General features: G+C 40.9%; 1 protein-coding gene, 2 long non-coding RNA genes and 2 pseudogenes across 4 annotated transcripts in view; 3 read left to right on the top strand and 2 right to left on the bottom strand.

The window, feature by feature from the left end:
- Positions 1 to 1,490: 1,490 nt before the first annotated feature.
- trim25l (tripartite motif containing 25, like) lies at positions 1,491 to 26,284 on the bottom strand. 2 transcript variants are annotated; one of them, XM_061904700.1, is made up of 16 exons: positions 25,581 to 26,284; positions 22,804 to 22,899; positions 22,423 to 22,656; positions 22,194 to 22,353; positions 19,684 to 19,716; positions 19,551 to 19,583; positions 19,431 to 19,463; positions 19,314 to 19,367; positions 19,202 to 19,243; positions 19,069 to 19,119; positions 13,631 to 13,828; positions 13,491 to 13,577; positions 13,378 to 13,413; positions 13,226 to 13,288; positions 10,743 to 10,808; positions 1,491 to 7,315 (listed from the first exon to the last, which is right to left on the bottom strand). In XM_061904700.1, the coding sequence occupies exons 1-16, from the start codon at positions 26,187 to 26,189 to the stop codon at positions 6,741 to 6,743; spliced, it is 2,370 nt and encodes a 789-aa protein (XP_061760684.1). In that variant the 5' UTR covers positions 26,190 to 26,284; the 3' UTR covers positions 1,491 to 6,740. The 2 variants fall into 2 exon arrangements, with proteins under 2 accessions (XP_061760684.1, XP_061760683.1); XM_061904699.1 differs by having other exon boundaries at positions 19,060 to 19,119; positions 25,581 to 26,283.
- On the bottom strand, positions 14,096 to 18,011 carry LOC133555170 (uncharacterized). Its single transcript, XR_009807279.1, has 2 exons — positions 16,493 to 18,011; positions 14,096 to 15,039 (listed from the first exon to the last, which is right to left on the bottom strand). It is a non-coding gene; the product is annotated as an uncharacterized LOC133555170 (long non-coding RNA).
- LOC133555304 (U2 spliceosomal RNA) lies at positions 22,970 to 23,133 on the top strand (annotated as a pseudogene).
- Positions 23,327 to 23,486, top strand: LOC133555303 (U2 spliceosomal RNA; annotated as a pseudogene).
- The window catches only part of LOC133555169 (uncharacterized), a 45,366-nt gene continuing 42,745 nt past the window's right edge, over positions 24,575 to 27,195 (top strand). Inside the window, exon 1 of the long non-coding RNA XR_009807278.1 lies at positions 24,575 to 27,195. This is a non-coding gene — a long non-coding RNA (uncharacterized LOC133555169).

Here is a 27,195-nt window from a genome sequence, read left to right as displayed (position 1 = left end):
TGGGCAAATAATAATTAACTTAGAATTTCATGGCTGCAACACGTTCCAAAGTAGTTGGGAAAGGGCATGTTCACCACTGTGTTACATCACCTTTTCTTTTAACAACAGTTAATAAACGTTTGGGAACTAAGGAAACTAATTGTTGAAGCTTTGAAAGTGGAATTCTTTCCCATTCTTGTTTTATGTAGAGCTTCAGTCGTTCAACAGTCCGAGGTCTCCGCTGTCATATTTTACGCTTCATAATGCGCCACACATTTTCAATGGGAGACAGGTCTGGACTGCAGGCGGGCCAGGAAAGTACCCGCACTCTTTTACTACGAAACCACGCTGTTGTAACACATGACTTGGCATTGTCTTGCTGAAATAAGCAGGGGCGTCCATGGTAACGTTGCTTGGATGACAACATATGTTGCTCCAAAACCTGTATGGACCATTCAGCATTAATGGTGCCTTCACAGATGAGTAAGTTACCCATGCCTTGGGCACTAATACACCCCCATACCATCACAGATGCTGGCTTTTGAACTTTGCGCCTATAACAATCCGGATGGTTATTTTTCTCTTTGTTCCAGAGGACACTCCTTCCTCTGTTTCAAAATATAATTTGAAACGTGGACTCGTCAGACCACAGAACACTTTTCCACTTTACAGCATCACTCCATCTTAGATGATTTCGGGCCCAGCGAAGCCAGTGGCGTTCCTTGGTATTGATAAATGGCTTTTGCTTTGCATAGCAGAGTTTTAACTTGCACTTACAGATGTAGCAACCAACTGTAGTTACTGACAGTAGTTTTATGAAGTGTTCCTGAGTCCATGTGGTGATATCCTTTAAACACTGATGTCGGATTTTGATGCAATACCGCCTGAGGGATCAAAGGTCTGTAGTATTATCGCTTACGTGCAGTGATTTCTCCAGATTCTCTGAACCTTTTGATGATTTTACGGACCGTAGATGGTAAAATCCATAAATTCCTTGCAGTAGCTCGTTGAGAAATGTTGTTCTAAAACTGTTCGACAATTTGCTCACAAAGTGGTGTACCTCGCCCCATCTTTGTTTGTGAATGACTTAGCATTTCATGGAAGCTGCTTTTATACCCAATCATGGCACCCACCTGTTCCCAATTAGCCTGCACACCTGTGGGATGTTCCAAATAAGTGTTTGATGAGCATTCCTTAACTTTATCAGTATTTATTGCCACCTATCCCAACTTTTTTGGCACGTGTTGCTGGCATCAAATTCTAAAGTCAATGATTATTTGCAAAAAAAAAATAATTTTTTATCAGTTTGAACATCAAATATCTTGTCTTTGTAGCATATTCAACTGAATATGGGTTGAAAATGATTTGCAAATCATTGTATTCCGTTTATATTTACATCTAACACAATTTCCCAACTCATATGTAAACAGGGTTTGTATTTCAACACAGATAGAATGTAAAGTTACAAATATATTTCATTGTAACATTAGTAAAAGTAGAAAAAGTCAGTGTTACCTCTCCCCAACTTTATTTTCATGTAATGCATTGTTCAGTGTAGCTATTATCAAACAATATGGCCTCCACATCATCTGATAGTAATAGCAGCAGCAGCATCTATTGGGACTTATGTTGTCTCTGCCAATTACAGTCTGATGACCCCTTACAAACACCCAAAAGCGAAGGACTTTTGGCGCTAGAAAAGGATCTCAAAGATTTCATTGAAATTGCGAATACTATACCAAATGTCACAATTGATCCATTGAATGATGGTTCAGGTATGGCATCAACTCTTGTATTAAATAAGGCCAAATACCACGAACACTGCAGACGCTACTCTAGTAGTTCTCGTGTTAAAAAGGCTAGAAAGCATGAGTATCATGCCGTCCCCTCCTTATTAAGTCCTAAGAAGCTTCAATCAAGTCATCCCCAAACCAGTGGTATTCATTATGTGGTCTGTGACCATTTCATATAAACATTAGAAAGGAATCATGCATGTTGCACCAGGTTGTACTCATAACAATGTACAAGTTACCTCCAATGTCTTCAGGATAGCAAAACGCCAATTGTAAATATGCAAATTAGGGGTCTAGACACACCCAAAAATAAAAATGAGCATTCCAACACATTTCTAATTGTCTAAAGCCGCGGGCACCAGGCAGCCCGTAAGGACCAGATGAGTAACCCGCTGGCCTGTTCTAAAAATAGCTCAAATAGCAGCACTTACCAGTGATCCGCCTCTATTTTTTCAATTTTATTTATTTACTTGCAAGTTGGTCTCGCTTTGCTCGACATTTTTAATTCTAAGAGAGACAAAACTCAAATAGAATTTGAAAATCCAAGAAAATATTTTAAAGACTCTGTCTTCACTTGTTTAAATAAATTCATTTATTTTTTTACTTTGCTTTGTATAACTTTCAGAAAGACAATTTTAGAGAAAAAAATACAACCTTAAAAATGATTTTAGGATTTTTAAACACATATACATTTTTACCTTTTCCTCTTCTTTCCTGACAATTTTAATCAATGTTCAATTATTATTTGTTTTATTGTAAAGAATAATAAATACATTTTAATTTAATTGTTCATTTTAGCTTCTGTTTTTCGACAAAGAATATTTGTGAGATATTTCTTCAAATTTATGATAAAAATTCCCAAAAATTATTCTGGCTAATCTAGAAAATCTGTAGAATCAAATTTAAATCTTATTTCAAAGTCTTTTGAATTTCTTTTAAAATTTTTGTTCTGGAAAATCTAGAAGAAATAAGGATTTGTCTTTGTTAGAAATATAGCTTGGTCCAATTTGTTATATATTCTAACAAAGTGCAGATTGGATTTTAACCTATTTAAAACATGTCATCAACATTTTAAAATTAATCTTAATTAACAAAAAAAATTACTAATGATGTTCCATAAATTCTTTTTTAATTTTTTTCAAAAAGATTCAAAATAGCTAGTTTTTCTGTTGATTTTTTTCAGTTGAATTTTAAAGAGTCGAAATTGAAGATAAACTATGTTTTAAAATGTTATTTTCATTTTTTGTGTGTTTTCTCCTCTTTTAAACCGTTCAATTAAGTGTTTTTTTCATCATTTATTCTCTACAAAATACCTTCCGTAATAGGAAAAAAAATGTACGACGGAATGACAGACAGAAATACCCATTTTTTTATACATATAGATGTATTTATTAAAGGTAAATTGAGCAAATTGGCTATTTCTGGCAATTTATTTAAGTGTGTATCAAACTGGTAGCCCTTCGCATTAATCAGTACCCAAGAAGTATCTCTTGGTTTCAAAAAGGTTGGTGACCCCTGGTCTAAACACATGAAATAGACACCAAATTTACATTTGTAGCTCATCTGTTTCAAATGTTGGAGATAAAAAATATTTTGAGTGGCGGCCATGATTGATTGGCCGTTGTGGCGACGCCAAAGGTCACCGGCGTGGGCCCCTTCGCTAAATCATTAAAGTATGCCCTGAGCTACAACACTTTTGCCAAATTTGGCGCTTTTAGACAAAAGTGAACGAAAATATCCCTAAGGGCCTCCACTATCAATGTAGCCAACATAAATGTATACATGCATAAGTAGGTTAATAAAATAATATCTACATTACCACAAAAGTCAAATGTTTTTTTCTATGAAAACGACTCAGTTTAAATTAACAAACTGTTGTAGTCTGAAAAAGCATTGATTTTTTTTATTGGCCCATTCTTATGTCTCTCGACCGGGGGTCGGCAACCCGCGGCTCTTTAGCGCCGCCCTAGTGGCTCTCTGGAATGTTTTCAAAAATATATGAAAAATGGAAATGATGACGGGAAAAAAACATACCGTATTTCCTTGAATTTCCGTAAGACATATAGTATGCGCCTGCCTTGAATTACTGCCGGGTCAAACTCGCTTCACAAAATAATTAGCGCATGCTTAGTATTACCGCCTGGTCAAACTCGTGACGTCACGAGTGACACTTCCCCTGTCATCATTTTCAAAATGGAGGAGGCTGATATCAATACCGGTAATTTGAAATCGCATAAAGGGAAGAAGATTTAGAGCTATTCAGTAGGATTTAAGGTCCAAACTTACATCACACTCTAATTTTTACTGCATACTTTTGGTAAGTGCCGGAGTGACAAAAGGTTTTAAAATAGTTAGCGCATGCTTACTTTTACCGCATGCCTTTGGTAAGCGCAGGAGTGAGAAGAGGTTTTTGAATAATTAGCGCCCCGGCGCAAATTCAAGGAAATACGGTATTTGTTGTTTTAATTTGGTTTCTGTAGGAGGACAAACATGACACAAACCTCCCTAATTGCTATAAAGCACGCTGTTTATTTTAAACATGCTTCACGGATTCGAGTATTTAGCGGGCGCCGTTTGGTCCTACTAATTTTGGCGGTCCTTGAACTCACCCTAGTTTGTTTACATCAGGGGTGTCCAAACATTTTCCACAGATAGCCGCACACGGAAAAATTTAAGCATGCGGGGGCCATTTTGATATTTTTCATTTTCAAACCATAACAAAATATATGGACTTTTTTTTTTATCCTTAGGGCTCCTGGGGAGCATAGAGGGTCTCAGTCACTAAAATGTTTTAAAAAAGTCAAATTATTATATATTATTTTTTATTTAATGCTTACAGTAAATCTGTATATTAACTTGAGGTTGATATAAAGAAAAACAAATAAGGTTTTATGCCTTTTATGTCAAAGACAACTTTGTTTTTTATAGTAAAACTGAAATATGCAGTATTTAGATGGATAGATAGATAGATAGTACTTTATTGATTCCTTCAGGAGAGTTCCTTTATTTAGCAATTAAAGCCCTCAAAGATCAATATTGCAGGACATCATTGATTTTAATTTAGTATTTTTGAGTAATCACAGTGAAAAGGTAAATAAAATCCTACTAAATATATTTGAGATCCGAAAAAGTTCCCCACTCATAAAGTGATACATTTTTATTATTATTTTTTTTTAACTTTTAACACTTAAATTTCAAGATCAACTTCCGATATATCTGTCGATTTTAAGTTTGAACTTTTATTTTGTTTGTTTTATGCTCTTTTGTCAAAACTTTGATGTTTTTATATGGCAACCACACAACATATGCAATATTTTTTCCACATAAAACATTTTAAAGTGATCATTTTTAAGTAATAATTCATTATAACATAGATTTTTTTGTCCTTTTTTTTTTAGCAATGTAAAAAAAAGAAAATAAAGACAAAAGGAACCAAAAAAAAAACTGCCTGCAAGGCAGCTTTGTGTCAACATTGCCACTTTTTTAAAATGTTTTTTTTGTCATTTTTGCAATACTATCAATTTTGCAATTTTTGCAGAATGTGTGGCGGACCGGTAAACGATTAGCTGCGGGCCGCAAATGGCCCCTGGGCCGCTTTTTGGACACCCCTGGTTTACATGCATAACTTTCTCCGACTTTCTAAGACGTGTTTTATGCCACTTCTTTTTCTGTCTCATTTTGTCCACCAAACTTATAACGTTGCGCATGAATTCACAAAGGTGAGTTTTGTCGATATTATTGACTTGTGTGGAGTGATAATCAGACATATTTGGTCACTGCATGACTGCAAGCCATACTTGCCAACCTTGAGACCTCCGATTTCGGGGGATGGGGAGTGGGGGGGCGTGGTCGTGGGTGAGGTGGAGGCGTGGTTAATAGGGGCGGAGTATAATTCACTATCTCGAGTATTTCATATATATTTCATACACACATATATATATATATATATATATATATATACATATATGAAATACTTGATTTTCAGTGAATTCTTGCTATATATATTTGTTTTATTATATATATAAATAGAAGAAATAGTTGAATTTCAGACGGCACCTATCAAATACACAGTAATAAAAACACAGTTGTTCTACTAACTGTACTGTACTTGCTGGTTACTAAAAAAAACACTTACCTTTCACTATTTAAGTAACCTTTGTTCTGCCATTTGCGTACTGGCGAGAGTCACTTGCCGTCAGGTGCACAACACCACGTCAATCGTTGGCCAATCAAAAAGCAACCCCATAAAGCTATAGCCAACATTCACCAGGAGATGGCAACAGACAACATAGATCACTCTATTACAGACGGCGTCGCCATGGCTGTAACTTCCTCGTTCTTCTGCTTTGTCTCCTTGTGTGTGCAGTTTTTTATTAAAATCCGTAGATGTTGTAACGTGATTGGGCAGGCAAGCTGTTTATATAACAGGAAAGCGGACGTGAAAACAGGCTGTCCCCACTCATGTCCGCATGGAGCTGGAGGGGGTGTGGCCTTCAGCTCCGGCTGAATATCGTGAGATTTTCGGGAGAAAATTTCTTCCGGGAGGTTTTCGGGAGAGGCGCTGAATTTCAGGAGTCTGCCAGAAAATCCGGGAGAGTTGGCAAGTATGCTGCAAGCTAATCGATGCTAACATGCTACTTAGGCTAGCTGTATGTACATATTGCATTACTATGCCTCATTTGTAGCTATATTTGAGCTCATTTAGTTTCCTTTAAGTCCTCATAATTCAATCTATATCTCATGACACATTATCTGTATGTAATATGGCTTTTAATTTTTTTGCGGCTCCAGACAGATTTGTTTTTGTATTTTTGGTCCAATATGGCTCTTTCAAAATTTTGGTTGCCGACCCCTGCTCTAGACAGATCCACATGTTATGTCAACATCAGTCATTCGACAAAAACGGGTTCCACTGTGAGAAAATAAGTAAACTTCAGTCATGTTCTATATCCTCTGTTCGAAGTGTCCTCACATGGGACACAACTTGATGCTGTCTGAGGTGGAGCTGAACTGTCCAAGTGCAAAGTCCAGACCCACTCCGACCCCGCTCCCCACGCCAAAGACGGGATAAACGGGCTGGGTAAAGTTTGCCCGGAAGGTGTGAAGGTGTGTCATGTTTTCTGCTACGCCGTAGAACTCCAACGTCCCCGTGGACAGATCCACGAAGATCCCCAGACGGGGGGAATAGATGACAGGTATGTCCCTTTTTTGGTTGTTGTGCAAAGCTAAGCAGCAGGTGTCCGACAGCTCTAGAGTCCAGGACTGGGCGTTGTAACCGATTCCAGACCTGGCATCTGAGCCTTTCCTGAGGAGGGATCCGTAGGCCACGCCCATTGAGGACCCTCTGCCTCGCCACTCCACCTCCCAGTAGGAGCGTTGGGAATACAAGGCGCTGCCGCACATCACCTGGGTCCAACCGTCGAAGCGCTCGGGGGTGTCAGGGTAGGCCACCGCTGCACCCTGCAGGGTAGCTTTGGTGTTGTTATCAGAGAGAACCAGACGCCGGTGGGCAGTGTTTGGGTCAAGGGTGAAGTTGACAGAATCTACAAAGATGAGTAAAAGGGTAAGTATGGTTTTTAAAGTTATTTCACTGCAAAGCAAACAATGCGAAACATGTTAGAAATGTATGGATGTAGACCACCCCGTCGTATCCTACTGGACATATTTTAGTTGTTATCAACAGTTTACAGTATGTATGACAATACAGGTTGTCCACTCCAGTTTGGACATATACAGTGGGGCAAAAAAGTATTTAGTCAGCCACAGATTGTGCAAGTTCTCCCACTTAAAATGATGACAGAGGTCTGTAATTTTCATCATAGGTACACTTCAACTGTGAGAGACAGAATGTGAAAAAAAAAAAATCCAGGAATTCACATTGTAGGAATTTTAAAGAATTTATTTGTAAATTATGGTGGAAAATAAGAATTTGGTCAACCATTCAAAGCTCTCACTGATGGAAGGAGGTTTTGGCTCAAAATCTCACGATACATGGCCCCATTCATTCTTTCCTTAACACGGATCAATCGTCCTGTCCCCTTAGCAGAAAAACAGCCCCAAAGCATGATGTTTCCACCCCCATGCTTCAAAGTAGGTATGGTGTTCTTGGGATGCAACTCAGTATTCTTCTTCCTCCAAAAACGACAAGTTGAGTTTATATCCATCCATCCATCCATCCATCCATTTTCTACCGCTTATTCCCTTTTGGGGTCGCGGGGGGCACTGGCACCTATCTCAGCTACAATCGAGCGGAAGGCGGGGTACACCCTGGACAAGTCGCTACCTCATCGCAGGGCCAACACAGATAGACAGACAACATTCACACTCACATTCACACACTAGGGCCAATTTAGTGTTGCCAATCAACCTATCCCCAGGTGCTTGTCTTTGGAAGTGGGAGGAAGCCGGAGTACCCGGAGGGAACCCACGCATTCACGGGTAGAACATGCAAACTCCACACAGAAAGATCCCGAGCCTGGATTTGAACCCAGGACTGCAGGACCTTCGTATTGTGAGGCAGACGCACTAACCCCTCTCCCACCGTGAAGCCCAAGTTGAGTTTATACTAAAATGGAAACATGGATGATACAGCAGAGGATTGGGAGAATGTCATGTGGTCTGATGAAACCAAAATAGAACTATTTGGTATAAACTCAAGCTGCTTGGCAATTTCTCCGTAGCCCTTTCCATCCTTATGGAGTTGTACAATTTTGTCTCTGGTGTCTTTGGACAGCTCTTTGCTCTTAGCCATGCTGAATGTTTGGGTCTTACTGATTGTATGGAGTGGACAGGTGTGTTTATGCAGCTAACAACCTCACACAGGTGCATCTGATTCAGGATAATACAGTGGAGTAGAGGACTTTTAAAGGCGGACTAACAGGTCTTTGAGGGTCAGAATTCTATCTGATAGACAGGTGTTCAAATACTTATTTTTAGCTGTATCACACAAATATATTGTTAAAAAATCATAGATTGTGATTTCTGGATTTTTCTTTGTAGGTTATCCCTCATACAGTGGACATGCACCTGAAAATTTCAGACCCCTCCATGATTTCTAAGTGGGAAAACTTGCAAAATAGCAGGTTGTTCAAATACTTATTTTCTTGACTGTATGTGTTGCTCTTAAACTTTTTTATACCTTTCAGCGTCATGTTCCTTCCAAACATGCAAGCTGCCCATCTGAGATGCTGTTTTTTTAACTGAACGCTGATAACACACCCAATGTTTCCCTCCCCTTTAGCTGGCAAGGGCGTATTTAGTCGTTTTGGGGGCCTAAAGCAAACTTAGTCCTTGGAGCCTCTATGTAACTCCACTAGATAGCGCTTACAGGACCATGTTCAAATAGGGCTTCCTTTTTGCATGATGGAGCTTTTTCCGCGGGTGGCGGATTGTGTTGACCGTCAAGTAGATTCTGGAAGTATAGTCACACCATCGTAAACCTTTGACCTCCAATAAAATACTCCAGGGACATCTCCGGTTTCTCTGTCTTCCAATGATGTTCTGCGCTGATAACGATGAGAGTTGCAAACCTTTGCACATGAAGTTGAGGAACATTGTCCATTTGCTCTTTTACAGATGAATCTCTTTCCATCTTTACTACTGAGTCTAACTCTCTTGTAGGTCATCCTGTGACACACCTGATATCAATGTGCTTCATTACCTGCTAGATCAGGGGTGCCCACACTTTTTCTGCAGGCGAGCTACTTTTCAATTGACCAACTCGAGGGGATCTACCTCATTTATATATATCATTTATATTTATTTATTTATGAAAGAGACATTTTTGTAAACAAGTTAAATGTGTTTAATGATAATACAAGCATGTGTAACACATATAGATGTCTTTCTTTCATGAAGACAAGAATATAAGTTGGTGTATTACCTGATTCTGATGACTTGCATTGATTGGAATCAGACAGTAATGATGATAACGCCCACATTTTCAAATAGAGGAGAAAAAAAGTTGTCCTTTCTGTACAATACCACATGAAAGTGGTTGGTTTTTGGCATCTAATTCATCCAGCTTCCATACACTTTACAAGAAAAACATTGGCGGCAAATTCCGTAGCTTGCTTGATTGACATTCACGGCACCCGAGGGTCTTGTGAGATGACGCTGGCTGCTGCCAGTTCATTATTATGAAAAAATGACAGAGGGGAAGGCGAGAAACACTTTTTATTTCAACAGACTTTCGCGCCGTCCCTTCCGTCAAAACTCTAAAGGCCGACTGCACATTTCCTATCTTCACAATAAAAGCCCTGCTTCATGCTGCCTGCGCTAACAAAATAAGAGTCTCGGAAAGCTGGCGTGCACAAGTGATGTGCACGCCAGCTTTCTGAGGGATCGCTTGTGCACGCCAGTTTTCCGAGACTCTGTATTTAGTTAGCGCAGGCAGCATGAAGCAGGGCTTTTATTGTGAAGATAGGAAATGTGCAGTCGGCCTTTAGAGTTTTGACGGAAGGTACGGCGCGAGAGTCTGTTGAAATAAAAAGTGTTTCTCGCCTTCCTCTCGGTCATTTTTAATAATAATGATTTTGCAGCAGCCAGCGTCATCTCACAAGACCCTCCGGTACCGTGAATGTCATTTAAGTGACGTCTTGGGGAAGATTGATGATCACTAATTTTTAGGTCTATTTTTTTTAAAAGCCTGGCTGGAGATCGACTGACACACCCCCCGCGGTCGACTGGTAGCTCGCGATCGACGTAATGGGCACCCCTGTGCTATATGTTTGAAGCTGTATATTTTTGAACTTCTTGCTTTTTTTGTTGCCCATGTCCCAAATATTAGGACAGGTCTTAAGCATTACATTTTGTGCATTACATTATTATTTCTCAGCGCACACATTTATCTATGAATAAAATATTGACTCCTGATTTTGTAGGTGTCAAATTTTAAGGTAGTAAGTTATTCTCCATACATGTATTTACATATACATTATATTATTATAAAGGTAAACGGTAAATACTCACATTGTAGGAAGTCTTCCCTTGTTCTTGGTTCTGCAGCCTGGATGCTGTCAACGCTGATCTCTCTCACTGATAAATAAATACAAGTGTTAAAAGAAAAACATCGCTACAGCAGTGTTTCTGGCACGTTTACAATTAATCACCTGTATGGCGTGTGGAGGAGTGATTGCTTTCATTAAATTACCTGCCTCTCTAATGTTTTCTATTAGGACTGTTAGTGAAATGATAATGTGGAGGAGCAATTGCAACAAGGAATAGGGGTGCACAAGAAAGGCGATTCACATCTGAATTGCGATTATGAGTCGTCCCAAGATATATATATATATATATATATATATATATATATATATATATATATATATATATAAAATCTATATCCGCCCTTCCATCTTCCGTCGCTTATCCGAGGTCGGGTCGCGGGGGCAGCAGCCTAAGCAGGAAAGCCCAGACTTCCCTCTCCCCAGCCACTTTGTCTAGCTCTTCCCGGGGAATCCCGAGGCGTTCCCAAGCCAGCCGGGAGACATAGTCTTCCCAACGTGTCTTTGGTCTTCCCCGTGGCCTCCTACCGGTTGGACGTGCCCGAAACACCTCCCTAGGGAGGCGTTCGGGTGGCATCCTGACCAGATGCCCGAACGACCTCATCTGGCTTCTCTCGATGTGGAGGAGCAGCGGCTTTACTTTGAGCTCCTCCCGGATGGCAGAACTTCTCACCCTATCTCTAAGGGAGAGCCCCGCCACCCGGCGGAGGAAACTCATTTCGGCCGCTTGTACCTGTGATCTTGTCCTTTCGGTCATAACCCAAGCCTCATGACCATAGGTGAGTATGGGAACGTAGATCGACCGGTAAATTGAGAGCTTTGCCTTCCGGCTCAGCTCTTTCTTCACCACAACGGATCAATACAGCGTCCGCATTTATGAAGACGCTGCACCGATCCGCCTGTCGATCTCACGATCCACTCTTCCCTCACTCGTGAACAAGACTCCTAGGTACTTGAAGTCCTCCACTTGGGGCAGTGTCTCCTCGCCAACCCGGAGATGGCACTCCACCTTTTTCCGGGCGAGAACTATGGACTCGGACTTGGAGGTGCTGATTCTCATCCCAGTCACTTCACACTCTGCTGCAAACTGATCCAGGGAGATCTGAAGATCCTGGCCAGATGACGCCATCAGGAACACATTAGCTGCAAAAAGCAGATACCTAATCCTGCAGCCACCAAACCGGAACCCCTCAATGCCTTGACTGCACCTAGAAATCTGTCCATAAAAGGTATGAACAGAATTGGTGATAAAGGACAGCCTTGGCGGAGTCCAACCTTCACTGGAAACGTGTCCGACTTACTGCCAGCAATGCGGATCAAGCTCTGACACTGATCGTACAGGGAGTGGACCGCCACAATCAGACAGTCTGACAGCCCATACTCTCTGAGCACTCCCCACAGGACTTCCCAAGGGACACGGTCGAATGCTTTCTCCAAGTCCACAAACCACATGTAGACTGGTTGGGCAAACTCCCATGCACCCTCAAGGACCCTGCCGAGAGTATAGATCTGGTCCACAGTTCCACGACCAGGACAAAAACCACACTGTTCCTCCTGGATCCTATTCAGTACACCTGAATAGACCTTAGCGGGAAGGATGGGGAGTGTGATCCCAAGATAGTTGGAACACACCCTCCGGTCCCCCTTCTTAAAGAGACGAACCACCACCCGGTCTGCCGATCCAGAGGCACCGCCCCCGATGTCCACGCGACTCTGCAGAGTCTTGTCAACCAAAACATCCCCACAGCATCCAGAGCCTTAAGGGACTCCGGGCAGATCTCATCTACCCCCGGGGCCTTGCCACTGAGGAGCTTTTTAACTACCTCAGCAACCTCAGCCCCAGAAATAGGAGAGCCCACCGCATATCCCCCAGCCACCGCTTCCTCATAGGAAGACGTGTTGTTGGGATTGAGGAGGTCTTTCAAAGTATTCCCTCCACCGATCCACAACATCCGCAGTGGAAGACAGCAGAACACCATTTGCACCATACACGGTGTTGACAGTGCACCGCTTCCCCGTCCTGAGGCTGCGGATGGAGGTCCAGAATCGATTCGAAGACGTCCGGAAGTCGTTTTCCATGGCTTCTCCGAACTCCTCCCATGGCCAAGTTTTTGCCACCGCGACCGCTGAAGCCGCACACCGCTTGGCTTGTCGGTACCTGTCCGCTGCCTCCGGAGTCCACGAGCCAAAATAACCTGACAGGACTCTTTCTTCAGCTTGACGGCATCCCTCAGCGCCGGTGTGCACCAACGGGTTCTAGGATTACCGCCACGACAGGCACCAACTAACTTGCAGCCAGAGCTCCAATCAGCCGCCTCGACAATAGAGGTGCGGAACATGGTCCACTTCGACTCAATGTCCAGGACTTCCCGGCGTGTTTGCTAAATGTAACTGTAGAGGAGTGACCACAATATGCTGCATTCAGGTGCATGTGTGCTTGTCACTTACGTGCAGGGAAAGCGGGAGTAGGAACCGTGGTTGTGGGCGTGTCCAAGAACAGACTGGGGTTAACTGGAAAGACAATGTATCTTCTCAGAGGTTCGATCATACAAACGATGGAAATGGATTTAGTAATTTGAAGTACTGTGGAAGTGGATTACCTTGTGTTGGTGTTTCAGGCACAGTCGGCATCACCCCTGTCGAAAAATCATAGCATTTATTTCCAGTGTATGAAAAGGCTGCATGAGCGAAAATTGAAGCTATGTGAGCTCACATGTGCCTGCAGATGGCGCGTTTCCGACATGCGCGTTTCCACGGCGGGATCGGAAAATGGAGCTGATAGACTGCATCCGACTAAATGCTGAAATAAAAGTTTGTTAAGGCTGCTCCGCAACACAAGAACAAAGGTTTTACCTCCAGTGGACGGTGGTGCAGGAGTAAGAGAAGCCATAGGAGGAGCTGGAGCAGAGACAGCCACAAGAGTCCCATTTGGACTCATTAGGGTTGGAGAAGGGACTGCAGGGACATCCTGACTCTGACTGGACCTGCTCCACAGGGACTGGGACGCTCTCCGGCTTGGAGTTGGGCTGGGTCTTAGGGTGTTCTCCTTCACTGTTGACAACAATACAACATCAAATTTTAACCTCACTCTGAATGTGGAAATGAATGAAAAATATTTGTGGAGGGAACACATTTTGGCCTATGTCTTTCTACCCAAAGTTTGCGTCCATAAGGGTAGAATCATAGAACAACCAGTAAACCGAGAGCTTTACCTTTCGGCTCAGCTCTTACTTTATCACGACTGTCCAATACATTGTTGCACCGATCCACTTGTCAATTTCACCCACCCTAACTTGTGAACAAGATTCTGAGATAGACTTAGACTTAGACACACTTTACTGATCCACAAGGGAAGTTGTTATACACAGTAGCTCAGTTATAGAGGATGGAAAAGGATAATGCACACAAGTGGGTGAAAACAATGGGTAAAAATTAGACCAAAAATGTACCACAATACATAACAAGATAACATGTGTACTATATATATAAAGTAAAAGCCACAAGTTTGGACAAACCTCTTCATTCAATGTATTTTTTTTATTTTTATAACTATTTACATTGTAGGTTGTCACTGAAGGCATCAAAACTATGAATAAACACGTAGAGTTATGTACTTAACAAAAAAAAGTGAAATAACTGAAAACATATTTATATTCTACTTCCTTCAAAATAGCCACCCTTTGCTCTGATTACTGCTTTGCACACTGTTGGCATTCTCTCAATGAGCTTCAAGAGGTAGTCACCTGAAATGGGTTTCACTTCACAGGTGTGCTTGAAACTCATCAAGAGAATGCTCTATTGAGGATGTCGTTGTGGTTTGTGTTGTGGTTTGTGCAGCCCTTTGAGACACTAGTGATTTAGGGCTATATAAATAATCATTGATTTATTGATCTCCAACAGCTTGCTGCACACATTAAAGGACCCGAGCTTCCTCAGGAAAAAAAGTCTGCTCATGCCCTTCTTGTATGCAGTTTTGCTGTTGTCCTTCCTTCCCGGTCTGCTGTTCGAGTGGACTTCCAGGTATTTATAATGGTCCACTACTGCCACCTCCCGGCCCTTAATGTTTATGGGCTTCACTGGGGTCCTTTTCTTCCTGAAGTCGATAATCAGCTCCTTGGACTTTGGCCTCCAGCTTCCTCCTGTAGGCATCTTTTCCCTCCCGCAGCTGAACTTTAAGCTGCCACTGTATCCTACTCAACTCGTCCCGATCACCAGATCTGAGGCTGACAGAGCATGTCCCAGTCTGTGGTCTCAAAACAGTCCTGCAGGGCGAGACATGCCTCTTGTTGAGTCAGGCTGCCTCCTCACAGCAGGAACATACTGAAGTGATAGTAATACTAGATTTTGATCAGACCATCCCGGGGGGTGGCATTGTATGCATCTTTTGAATTAGTATACAGTAGGTCCAGAGTTTTTTTGTCCCGTGTTGCACATTGCAGAAATTGGTGTAAAGTGGGTAAAACTGAGTACAAAGTAATATGTTTAAAGGGGAACATTATCACCAGTATTTGTCAATATATACCTTGATGTTGCAGAAAAAAGACCATATGTTTTTTTACCGATTTCCGAACTCCAAAAAGGTGCATTTGGCGATTTAAACGCCTTTCAATTGATAGCCTGTCGAGCGATGACCTTTCACCCGTGACGTCACAACATGAAGCAATCCGCCATTTTCTCAAACACACTACACACACCAAGTCAAATCAGCTGTGTTATTTTCCGTTTTTTTGACTGTTTTCCGGTACCTTGGAGACATCATGCCTCGTCGGTGTTGTCGGAGGGTGTAACAACACGAACAGAGACGGATTCAAGTTGCAACAGTGGTCAAAAGATGTGAAAGTCCCTCGTTTGTTCTGCACACTTTACCGACGACAGCTATGCTACGACAGAGATGGCAAGAATGTGTGGATATCCTGCGACACTCAAAGCAGATGCATTTCCACCGATAAAGTCAACGAAATCAAAAAGATGAGTTTTGTTGATGTTATTTACTTATGTGGAGTGTGCTAATCAGACATGTTTGGTCACGGCATGACTGCAAGTTAATCAATGCTAACATGCTATTTAGGCTAGCTGTATGTACATAATGCATCATTATGCTTCATTTGTAGCTATATTTGCATCCAGCCTTTCCCTCCACCCACATTTAATGCCAAACAAACACATACCAATCGCTGGTTAGAAGACGATCGCCGAATATGTCCGCGCTTCCTCCCGTGCCGCTGTCTGTCGTGATATGGCTCAATAGCTTCAGTTTGTTCTTCAATTTCGTTTTCCGTACCTGCCTCCACACTCCAACCATCCGTTTCAATACATGCGTAATCTGTTGAATCGCCTGCGCCGCTGAAATCCGAGTCTGAATCCGAGCTACTATGCTATACCTTTCTGTGCTATCCGCCATATTTGTTTCTAGTGGCTTCACGCAGTGACATCACAGGACAATAGACGGGTGGATATAACGATGGTTAAAATCAACCTCTTTGAAGCAGTTTTTCGGGATATAGCGGGATGGGTAAAATTTTGAGAAAAACTTTGAAAAATAAAATAAGCCACTGGTAACTGATTTTTATTGGTTTTAACCCTTCAAAAATTGTGATAATGTCTCACTTTAAGTCACCCGAAATGAGTACTTAAACTAAAATCTTGCTTCAATGCAATCCACACTTTTTCAATTGAGAGCCATTGCCTCGGATTTGGAGATGCTGAGTCTCATACCAGAAGCTTCAATCTTTGTCACGGTTCACATCCTCAGTAAACGCTGGAGGTCACAACTTGATGAGGCCATCAGAACAAAATCATCTGCAACTAGCAGAGATGAGATCCTAAGCCTCGGGTGGAAAACAGGACACATTAAAGGCCTACTGAAATGAGATGTTCTTATTTAAACGGGGATAGCAGGTCCATTCTATGTGTCATACTTGATCATTTCGCGATATTGCCATATTTTTGCTGAAAGGATTTAGTAGAGAACATCGACAATAAAGTTCGCAACTTTTGGTCGCTAATAAAAAAAGCCTTGCCTTTACCGAAAGTCGCAGACGATGTGCGCGTGATGTCACTGGTTGTAAGGCTCCTCACATCCTCACATTGTTTATAATGTAAGCCACCAGCAGTAAGAGCAATTCGGACGGAGAAAGCGACAATTTCCCCATTAATTTGGGCGAGGATGAAAGATTTGTGGATGAGGATATTGATAGTGAAGGACTAGAAAAAAAACAAAAAACAGGCGAGGGCAAGTGACAGCGATTCAGATGTTTTTAGACATATTTACTAGGATAATTCTGGAAAATCCCTTATCTGCTATTGTGTTGCTAGTGTTTTAGAGAGATTAAATAAAACCTGAAGTCGGAGGGTTGTGGTCACGCAGCTGCATGGACGTCACAAGCTCCGCTGATCACCGGTAAGAGGCGACTTTATACCACAATTTTCTCACCGATAACTGCCGGTAGACATGTAGTCGGGATCCATGTTCGCTTGACCGCTCTGATCCATAGTAAAGCCTCACCTCCGGGAATTTTAAACTGTGTTTGTGTGGCTAAAGGCTAAAAGCTTCCCACCTCCATCTTTCTACTTTGACTTCTCCATTATTAATTGAACAAATTGCAAAAGATTCAGCAACACAGATGTCCAGAATACTTTGTAATTGATCGGTCTGGAAAATAATGTCCGCTACAACCCGAGACGTCAAACGCACGCGTCATCATACCGCAACGTCTTCAACACGACACATCGCGGGAAATTTAAAATTGCAATTTAATAAACTAAAAAGGCCGTATTGGCATGTGTTGCAATGTTAATATTTCATCATTGATATATAAACTATCAGACTGCGTGGTCGGTAGTAGTGGGTTTCAGTAGACTTTTAAAGGAACTAAGTCTCTCAACTGGCCAAGAAACATCTCGGGATCTTTTGGGTAGAGCTGGCTGAAGAATCCAGGAAATGGAAGTCTGGCTCTCTCTGCTTAGGCTAAACAGATGAATGTGGATTTGAGTCCTGTTGGCGCCACCGCCTTTATTGTTCATTTTATTTTGCACTAAAAATAAATACAAACAGAGGAACCCCTTCATGTCGAAGTCAATCAGCCAGTCCCAGGGCCGTCGACATAAAGGGTGTCCTCTGTCCATACTTGCCAACCTTGAGACCTCCGATTTTGGGAGGTGGGGGGCGTGGTCAGGGGTGGGATGGAGGCGTGGTTTGGGTGGGGGGCGTTTTTAAGAGGGGAGGACTCTATTTACAGCCAATTTACCAACTTGAGTATTTCATATATATATATATATATATATATATATATATATATATATATATATATGTCTTGATTGGATTATCCAGAGAATAGTGCTCGATACCGTGGTAGAGCGCAATATGTATGTGTGGGAAAAATCACAAGACTACTTCATCTCTACAGAACTGTTTCATGAGGGGTTCCCTCAATCATCAGGAGTTTCGTGAAATCTATATGAAATATTATATATATAAATAAAATAAATAGTTGAATTTCAGACGGCACCTATCAAATACACAGTAATAAAAACACAGTTGTTCTACTAACCGTACTGTGCTTGATGGTTACTAAAAAACAACAACAACACTTACCTTTCACTATGTGAGTAACGGCACTTCCGAGTTTCCAGAAGATGGCGCCAGTATGTGCTTTGGCCTGGCGTCTCTCGCTGTCAGCTCTGTTCGTTTTTGTGTTGTTTGCGTCTATTTTCGTCTCTGTCGTCCTCTCCCCCGCCACTTGCGGGCTATGTGTCGGGCTCCACCTGGATTAGCTGCGCCCTTGGACGTGCTGGCCCCCGCCAGGTTCGGTCTTGTGAACGCAAGATCTTTGACAAACAAAACGTTTATCCTGAAGGATTTCTTCACTTCCCGCGGACTTCCTCTGTGTGACGGAAACATGGCTGAGAGCCGGTGAGTCCGCCCCTTTCAATGAACTTCTGCCTCCGCAGTGTTCCTACTTTAATTCCCCGCGGTTGTTCGGTCAAAAAGGAGGTTTAGCTGTCGTTTTTAAAAATGACTCTAAATGCCGTCAGATCCGCCTGCAATCTTCCTTTTCAAGCTACGAACTGTGCATGTTTGAGCTGGAGGGGGCGTGGCTTCCAGCTCTGGCTGAATTTCAGGAGAGGCTCTGAATTTCTGGAGTCTCCCGGAAAATCCGGCAGGGTTGGCAAGTATGTCTCTGTCAGAAGTAATCAGGAAGAACAATTCCAGATTGCAATTGTCGACATAATGTATGCGGGTACCTATCTAAACGGGTTCCAGTGTCCTTCCTCCAACCTACCCGACTCGCCTTCATCTCGCCTCTGTCGGGACCACAATCTGGGTGATCTCTGTGTGACCTCTGCAAAGGGGCGGTAGACACGTATTCGGTCAGAGTTGATGACGCCGCCATGTACTAGCTCGTCAGAACCATCCATGCTCACCTCGTGTGTTGTCTCTGTTTCTCACGTCCAGCCCTCGGACACCTGGAATTGTAAAACATGGTGCAATTTTCCCGCGTGCCCACTGCGATTATAATGGACGCCCATACTGTACCTAGACCACGTCTTTCTGCACTACGCGATGTCAGTGAGATGGTTGGCGAAGAGCCTGAAAAACAAGTCAATTAGTACTTAGCACGTTATGATGGATGGGTTTGCATGTCGGTGTTACCTGCTGAACGGTTGTTCGGGTTTCGTGAAAACACTGAAGGTAGAAAAAATATTTTAAATATGTCTTACAATTGAAATATATGCTTTGGTTATTTTTTAACATGAAAAGGAAAATACATACATTTCAAAAAGCCCGCTCTGGTGCTGCGATGGCCTGGATACAAAAAAAAGTACCTTATTACTTTGATATTATGGTGACTGTGTGTTCAAAGTAATAAAAATATGATAATATAAGAAAAAAAAAACAATATTACCACTGCCCAGTGTGAATAAAGTTGTCTCGCTGACTGGAAAAAGCAAAGATAAACATGAAGAAAAGGCTTTAAATTTGATTTTATGCATCAACATAGTCTGGACACAAAAAAAATAGTGTACTTCTTTATTAAAATGTTATAAATCAATAGTTTCCTTTTTATTTAAAAGAAAATATGAAATACTTGACCTTTTTGTTTTTATTTTTTAAATGTTTTCTTTTCTAATGTCAATTATCTTTCTTAAACATTTAGTTAAAAAAATCCTATACTTTTTTATTCATTTATTTCATTAATGAACTAGTCATTGATTAAATTTAACTTTTTGCATAATGTGATTACATTACATGTCCAAGTGTTACAGCTGCATGCTGTATTGCCACTAAAATCAATTATTAATATTTGAAATAATGTGTAAACTGTTGGAAAATAATCTAAAATAATTGTACAGATTTTTTTGTTCAACCGTATTTTAATTGATTTCTTTTTTTTTTAGTTACAAATTCAAATAAATAATTAAGATGTGAACCAATTAATTGCAAATATAGTTTTATGTAAAATTATTCATACTTAAATCACTTGATTTGTTAAAAAAAATTATTGTTCCAAAATGAGTGGATGTATATGGATTATTAAACACTAGATTGTTTTTAATTAATGTAAAACAAAATCATTGAAATACTTAATTTAATAAATAATTTATTTTTTCAATTTAACTCAGTATTCTTCATATTTTCCTTTTTTTTTTAGCATGATATAGTGTTTATGTATCTCATTTATTTTCTAATTGTAATGATTTTTTAAATAAGTATTATAGAAGTTGTATTTCGTGTTTTCATTTTATTAGTTTATTTGAACAGGCACATCACACATTGATCAACATAGCTGTAAATGTACAATTTTTACCTACAAAGTTAGCTTTTAATTTAATTAATTGCGCTTTTTAAAAATGTATCTAAAATCCATAATATAACATGGAATAATTATATTTATAAAATTTGTGTATATGTGTATATATATATATATATATATATATATATATATATATATATATATATATATATATATATATATATATATATCTGGTTAGTCATTGTGAGACACAATTATTAGCCACATAGAATCTTTTCAATATTTACAAAAATAAAGTTTGCCAAATGTTTGCAATATTCATAACATTCTTGATAGTAAGAACATTATTAAATGACATTATTTTCCGTTTTGAATCAGAAAAGCTATTTTATATTGACTATTAAAGATTAAGAGGCTAATAATTTGTCAACTACATTTTTGTTTTTAATTTTTTTTAAAGTTAGTTTGGCTTTATGTAATTGTTGTCTATGTTATTGCAGTCACACACAAACTGTAAACACTTTGGTTTATAACCCATTTATTTGAAAATAAAGGTATTTTATTTGATCTTAAGAATAGGGCTGATAATGTTCTCAAGTGTACTTATTCTTAAAACATATTATTTTTAAATTTAAATAGAATACAAAAGTATAAATTTAGTTAGTAAATAAGTTTTTTATTTTACTTGTTTTAGATCAAAAGTAATTAAATGTGTATACTCTATATATTTTATATAGTATATTTTAATTTGTATTAAATATAAATTCCATTTATGTAAATTTTTCAATTCAGAATTCAAATAGATTAAATAGAAATGATTAACGTAATCATTTTAATATATGCTTTGAGTGAAATAATGTTTTAAAGATGATAAACAAATGATTCATTTTAGTGACTTTGTAAACTAACAATAGATTTTTTTTAAATCCAGCCCATTTGAATCCTTTATTCACATATGAAGTGATTGTATTAGATTTTTATTGACTTTGGTCATATAAACCAGTGGTTCTCAAACGGGGGTATGCGTACCCCTGGGGGTACTTGAAGGTATGCCAAGGGGTACGTGAGGGTTTTCTAAAAATAGCAACAATTCAAAAATCCTTTATAAATATATTTATCGAATAATACTTCAACAAAATGTGAATGTAAGTTCATAAACTGTGAGAAGAAATGCAACAATGCAATATTCGGTGTTGACAGCTAGATTTTTTGTAGACATATTCCATAAATATTGATGTTAAATATTTATTTTTTTGTGAAAAATGTTTAGAATGAAGTTGATGAATCCAGATGGATCTCTATTACAATCCCCAAAGAGGGCACTTTAAGTTGATGATTACTTCTAGAAATCTGCATTTATCATTGAATCACTTGTTAATTTTTCAACAAATTTTTAGTTAGTTTTATATCTTTTTTCCAAATAGTTCATGAAAGACCACTACAAATGAGCAATATTTTGCACTGTTATACAATTTAATAAATCATAAACTGCTGACATAGTGCTGTATTTTACTTCTTTATCTCCTTTTTTCAACCAAAAATTTTTTGCTCTGATTAGGGGGACTCGAATTAAAAAAATGTTGACAGGGGGTACATCACTGAAAAAAGGTTGAGAACCACTGATATAAACCTTTCTTATGAAGCAAAAACTAAATCTCTACCTTTTTTGGTGATCTTGCTGAGCTCCAGGTTGCACAGTTCCTCTACTTGGTCTCTTAGATCCAGAATGGCATCCCTTACGGGTTCAAAGGAAGCTTCCTGGTTTACCTGCACAGGTGGAAGATCACCCGACTCTAATGGACTGCACATGGTTTCGTACATCTGAAAGGAAAGGTATGATTAGAATAGCTTTCAGCAGAACCTCGCTGAGGGTACACAAGACCTCCAAACCTGCAGGTAGTAGATGTGGTCTTCACATTGACTGAGGTCTTTCATCTGAGTGTCCCTCTTTTTCAGTTCCCTGATCTCTGCCTCCAGGTTGTCGGTCACCTCCTGTGCCTTCTCCATCTTCTCCCGGCCGACCTCATCCAGCACCTCCTCCAACAGCTCCTGGAGTCGCTCCAGTGATCGCTGCAGCTCTTGCAGAACCTTCTCTGAGTCGCTGTGAACACGGTCTGCAGAGCGCTGCACAAGGTAACAGCAAGGCGGAGTCAAAGTTTTTAGGTATTATACTTTGAAGTTGAGTATGGAAAGTAAATGTGTAAAGTAAAAACATTAAAAAAATAATAGAAGAAGTATTATTACTACTTGGTTACTAAACATTATTGCCACCTTCATTCCGTCCATCATCTTCTTCATGTCCTTCAGCTCCTGCTGTCTGTCTTTGAGCTTCTGCTGATTTTCAGTCAGCATCTCGGACAGAACTTTCTACACAAGAGAAGACAACTGTTGGCATCAGGCAGAAAAGGCCAAAGTTACGCGGGGGAGTGTGAGTATGATCTTTTGGCTAAGATCAAGTATAGTATCAGTTCTTATAAGTTTAAATTATCTGGGGACCATATATTAAATTGATTTTTGAAACAGGGAGATGGAATAGGGGCTTGCTCCATCCACTCCACACATTGACCTGGTATTGCAGTACCTCTGTTCTACCTACTCAGTGGCCTAGTGGTTAGAGAAGTGGTTATTAATCTGGGTTCGATCGAACCCTATGATGTCCTTCAGAACCTGCTGTCTGTCTTTGAGCTTCTGCTGAATTTCAGTCAGCATCTCGGACAGAACTTTCTACACAAGAGAAGACAACTGTTGGCATCAGGCAGAAAAGGCCAAAGTTACACGGGGGAGTCTGAGTATGATCTTTTGGCTAAGATCAAGTGTAGTATCAGTTCTTATCAGTTTAAATTATCTGGGGACCATATATTAAATTGATTTTTGAAACAGGGAGATGGAATAGGGGCTTGCTCCATCCACTCCACACATTAACCTGGTATTGCAGTACCTCTGTTCTACCTACTCAGTGGCCTAATGGTTAAAGAAGTGGTTCTTAACCTGGGTTCGATGGAACCCTATGATGTCCTTCAGAACTTGCTGTCTGTCTTTGAGCTTCTGCTGAATTTCAGTCAGCATCTCGGACAGAACTTTCTACACAAGAGAAGACAACTGTTGGCATCAGGCAGAAAAGGCCAGTGTTACGCGGGGGAGTGTGAATATGATCTTTTGGCTAAGATCAAGTCATACGCAAATACGGTGTTAGCTTTCACTGTTATGCTGATGACACCCAACTCTACATGCCCCTAAAGCTGACCAACACGCCGGATTGTAGTCAGCTGGAGGCGTGTCTTAATGAAATTAAACAACGGATGTCCGCTAACTTTTTGCAACTCAACGCCAAAAAAACGGAAATGCAGATTATCGGTCCTGCTAGACACCGACCTCTATTTAATAATACAACTCCAACATTTGACAACCAAACAATTAAACAAGGCGACACCGTAAAGAATCTGGGTATTATCTTTGACCCAAGTCTCTCCTTTGAGTCACACATTAAAAGCGTTACTAAAACGGCCTTCTTTCATCTCCGTGATATCGCTAAAATTCGCTCCATTCTGTCCACTAAAGACGCTGAGATCATTATCCATGCGTTTGTTACGTCTCGCCTCGACTACTGTAACGTGTTATTTTTGGGTCTCCCCATGTCTAGTATTAAAAGATTACAGTTGGTACAAAATGCGGCTGCTAGACTTTTGACAAGAACAAGAAAGTTTGATCACATTACGCCTGTACTGGCTCACCTGCACTGGCTTCCTGTGCACTTAAGATGTGACTTTAAGGTTTTACTACTTACGTATAAAATACTACACGGCCTAGCTCCATCCTATCTTGCCGATTGTATTGTACCATATGTCCCGGCAAGAAATCTGCGTTCAAAGGACTCCGGCTTATTAGTGATTCCCAAAGCCCCAAAAAAGTCTGCCTGAAGGGCCAAATTAAATTACACGGCCGGCCAAATTTGGCCCGCGGGCCAGAGTTTGACACGCATGATGTAGGGCATGGGTGTCAAACTCTGGCCCGCGGGCAGAATTTGGCCCTCCGTGTAATTTAATTTGGCCCTTGAGGCAAGATCAAATTAACATTAGAGCTGGCCCGCCGCTGTAACACCGCATTCACTGCTAATACTCTTACTTGCCAACCCTCCCGATTTTCCCGGAAGACTCCCAAAGTACAGTGCCCCTCCCAAATTTCATCCCGGACAACAATATTGGGGGTGGGCCTTAAAGGCATTGCCTTTGGCGATCTCTACAACCCGTCGCCACGTCCACTTTTCCTCCATACGAACAGCGTGCCGTCCCTGTCACATAATATATGCGGCTTATACACTCACTCAAGTGAATGCAAGGCATACTTGGTCAACAGCCATACGGGCCACACTGAGGGTGGCCGTATAAACAACTTTAACACTGTTACAAATATGCGCCACACTGTGAACCCACACCAAACAAGAATGACAAACACATTTCGGGAGAACATCCGCACCGTAACACAACATAAACACAACAGAACAAATACCCAGAACCCCTTGCAGCACTAACTCTTCCAAACTCACCAAACCCCGTCCACCTCAATCCCGCCACCGAAAAGAGGCATTCAATTTTATTTAAATTTTGATATGCCATTGATATTTTTTGATTATTATTATTATTTGAAACTCGATTGTGCATGTCAGTATAAAGTTATATAAGCCTTGCTTGTTCAATATTCAATGCAAAACTTGTTTGGGTCCCTATTAAAAGGTTCATTTGTTCAACCTTGGCCCGCGGCTTTGTTCGGTTTTAAATTTTGGCCCACTCTGTATTTGAGTTTGACACCCCTGTTGTCGGGGCTCGACGATGGCAGAAAGTTTTTGATGACAATTGTGTTCGGTATTATCAGTAAAGCGCAGCTTAGAAACCCATGGTGTCGGTCGTGTTGCATAAATGACACACAACGCAGAGGAAAAGACCACCTTGCATCCACAAAGCCTTCCAATGCGGGGATACCAAAACTGGTTCTTCTGGTTGAAAGTAACTCCGTCTTGAAGAATAGTTATCTTCCCCAATTCCTAGGCTTACCTGTTTCTCCATGCGCTCAGCCTTGGTGGACACGCACTCGTGACCTTTGTGCTGGTTGCTGGTGCACAGCCAGCAGACGAACACCTTGCACTGGCGACAGAAGAACTCCTGTAGGTACTTGTGCTGTGTGCAGATCTTCTCGGCCAAGTTGCCTGTCGGTGCTATCAGCTCGTGGTCCTTCAGGGCCTTGTTGGTCTGGTGTGCCTTGAGGTGATTCTCACAGTATGAGCTCATGCACACCAAGCAGGTCTTGACCGCTGCCCTCTGTTCTCCTTTACACAGGTCGCACTGCACGGCCGAGGAGGGCAGAGTCTTTTTGGATTTTATTGCTCCTCGCATGCTTTGATGCACTTCAGACCTTGGGGTTCCTTTGCGGAGTTGCTCCACAGCTTCAGCCAACATGGTATTCCTGGAGAGGGAGGGTCGAGGACAGAAGGTCTGGCGGCACTGGGGGCAACTGTATATCCCCTTGGGTTCATCCTTGCTCCAGTAGTCCATGATGCAACCCATGCAGTAGCTGTGCCCACAGGGGATGGTGACCGGATCATTGGGGAGATCCAGACACACGGGGCAGTTAAACTGCTCTTCTGTCCACAGCTTACCACTCATGATGCCTCGAGCAAATAGAAGAATACCAACTGAAGACAGAAGATCCAGTGCCTTGATGTGCTGGCAGTCACAAGGGGGAAATGAAAAGTCACGTTGAGAGAGCAGGGCGGGGCTTTAGTCGCCTGGCAGGTTTAGCGGGTAAAAACGGGTGTCGATGGAAAAAACTACTCAAGGAAGGAGTGTATCCTTTTATTGTGTCTGTGAAATAGAAATTCCTGTTTTAAGATCCATGAAGCTTTTGGAGTATTTGTTAAAGGCCTACTGAAATGAGATATTCCTATTTAAACGGGGATAGCAGGTCCATTCTATGTGTCATACTTGAACATTTCGCGATATTGCCATATTTTTGCTGAAAGGATTTAGTAGAAAGTGAGCAACTACATAATATGTATCATGTAGGACAATGTCTAAAGAAGAGTTTGCTAAAATAATTCCTGTTAAACGATTTGGAAATTGATTGATCCCATTAATAATTGGTGCTCCCGATATGGCATTTCCACGTATAAACAACATAAGCTTCTGACTTTTACCACCAGCCTTCCTTCTTCTATTAGCATCGACGATAAAGTTTGCAATTTTTGGTCGCTAATAAAAAAGCCTTGCCTGTACCGGAAGTAGCAGACGATGACGTCACCAATGTGGGGGCTCCTCACATCCTCACATTGTTTATAATGGGAGCCTCCAACAAAAAGAGCTATTCGGACCGAGAAAACAACAGTTTCCCCATTAATTTGGGCGAGGATGAAAGATTCGTGGCTGAGGATATTGATAGCGAAGGACTAGAAAAAAAAAAGGCGATTGCATTGTGAGCGTATCAGATGTTTTTAGACACATTTACTAGGATCATTCTGGGAAATCCCTTATCTTTCTATTGTGTTGCTAGTGTTTTAGTGAGATTATATAGTACCTGATAGTCGGATGGGTGTGTCCACAGGTGTCTTGAGGCCAGTCTTTGAGGGAATTAGTCACGGCAGCAGCAGCTTGACAGAAGTTCCTTTGATCTCCG

This window comes from Nerophis ophidion, linkage group LG06 (assembly GCF_033978795.1).
Source record: "Nerophis ophidion isolate RoL-2023_Sa linkage group LG06, RoL_Noph_v1.0, whole genome shotgun sequence".
Lineage (NCBI taxonomy): Eukaryota > Metazoa > Chordata > Actinopteri > Syngnathiformes > Syngnathidae > Nerophis > Nerophis ophidion.
The sequence above is the reverse complement of the archived record's forward strand: the minus strand, read 5'-3'. Positions and strand labels throughout refer to the sequence as shown.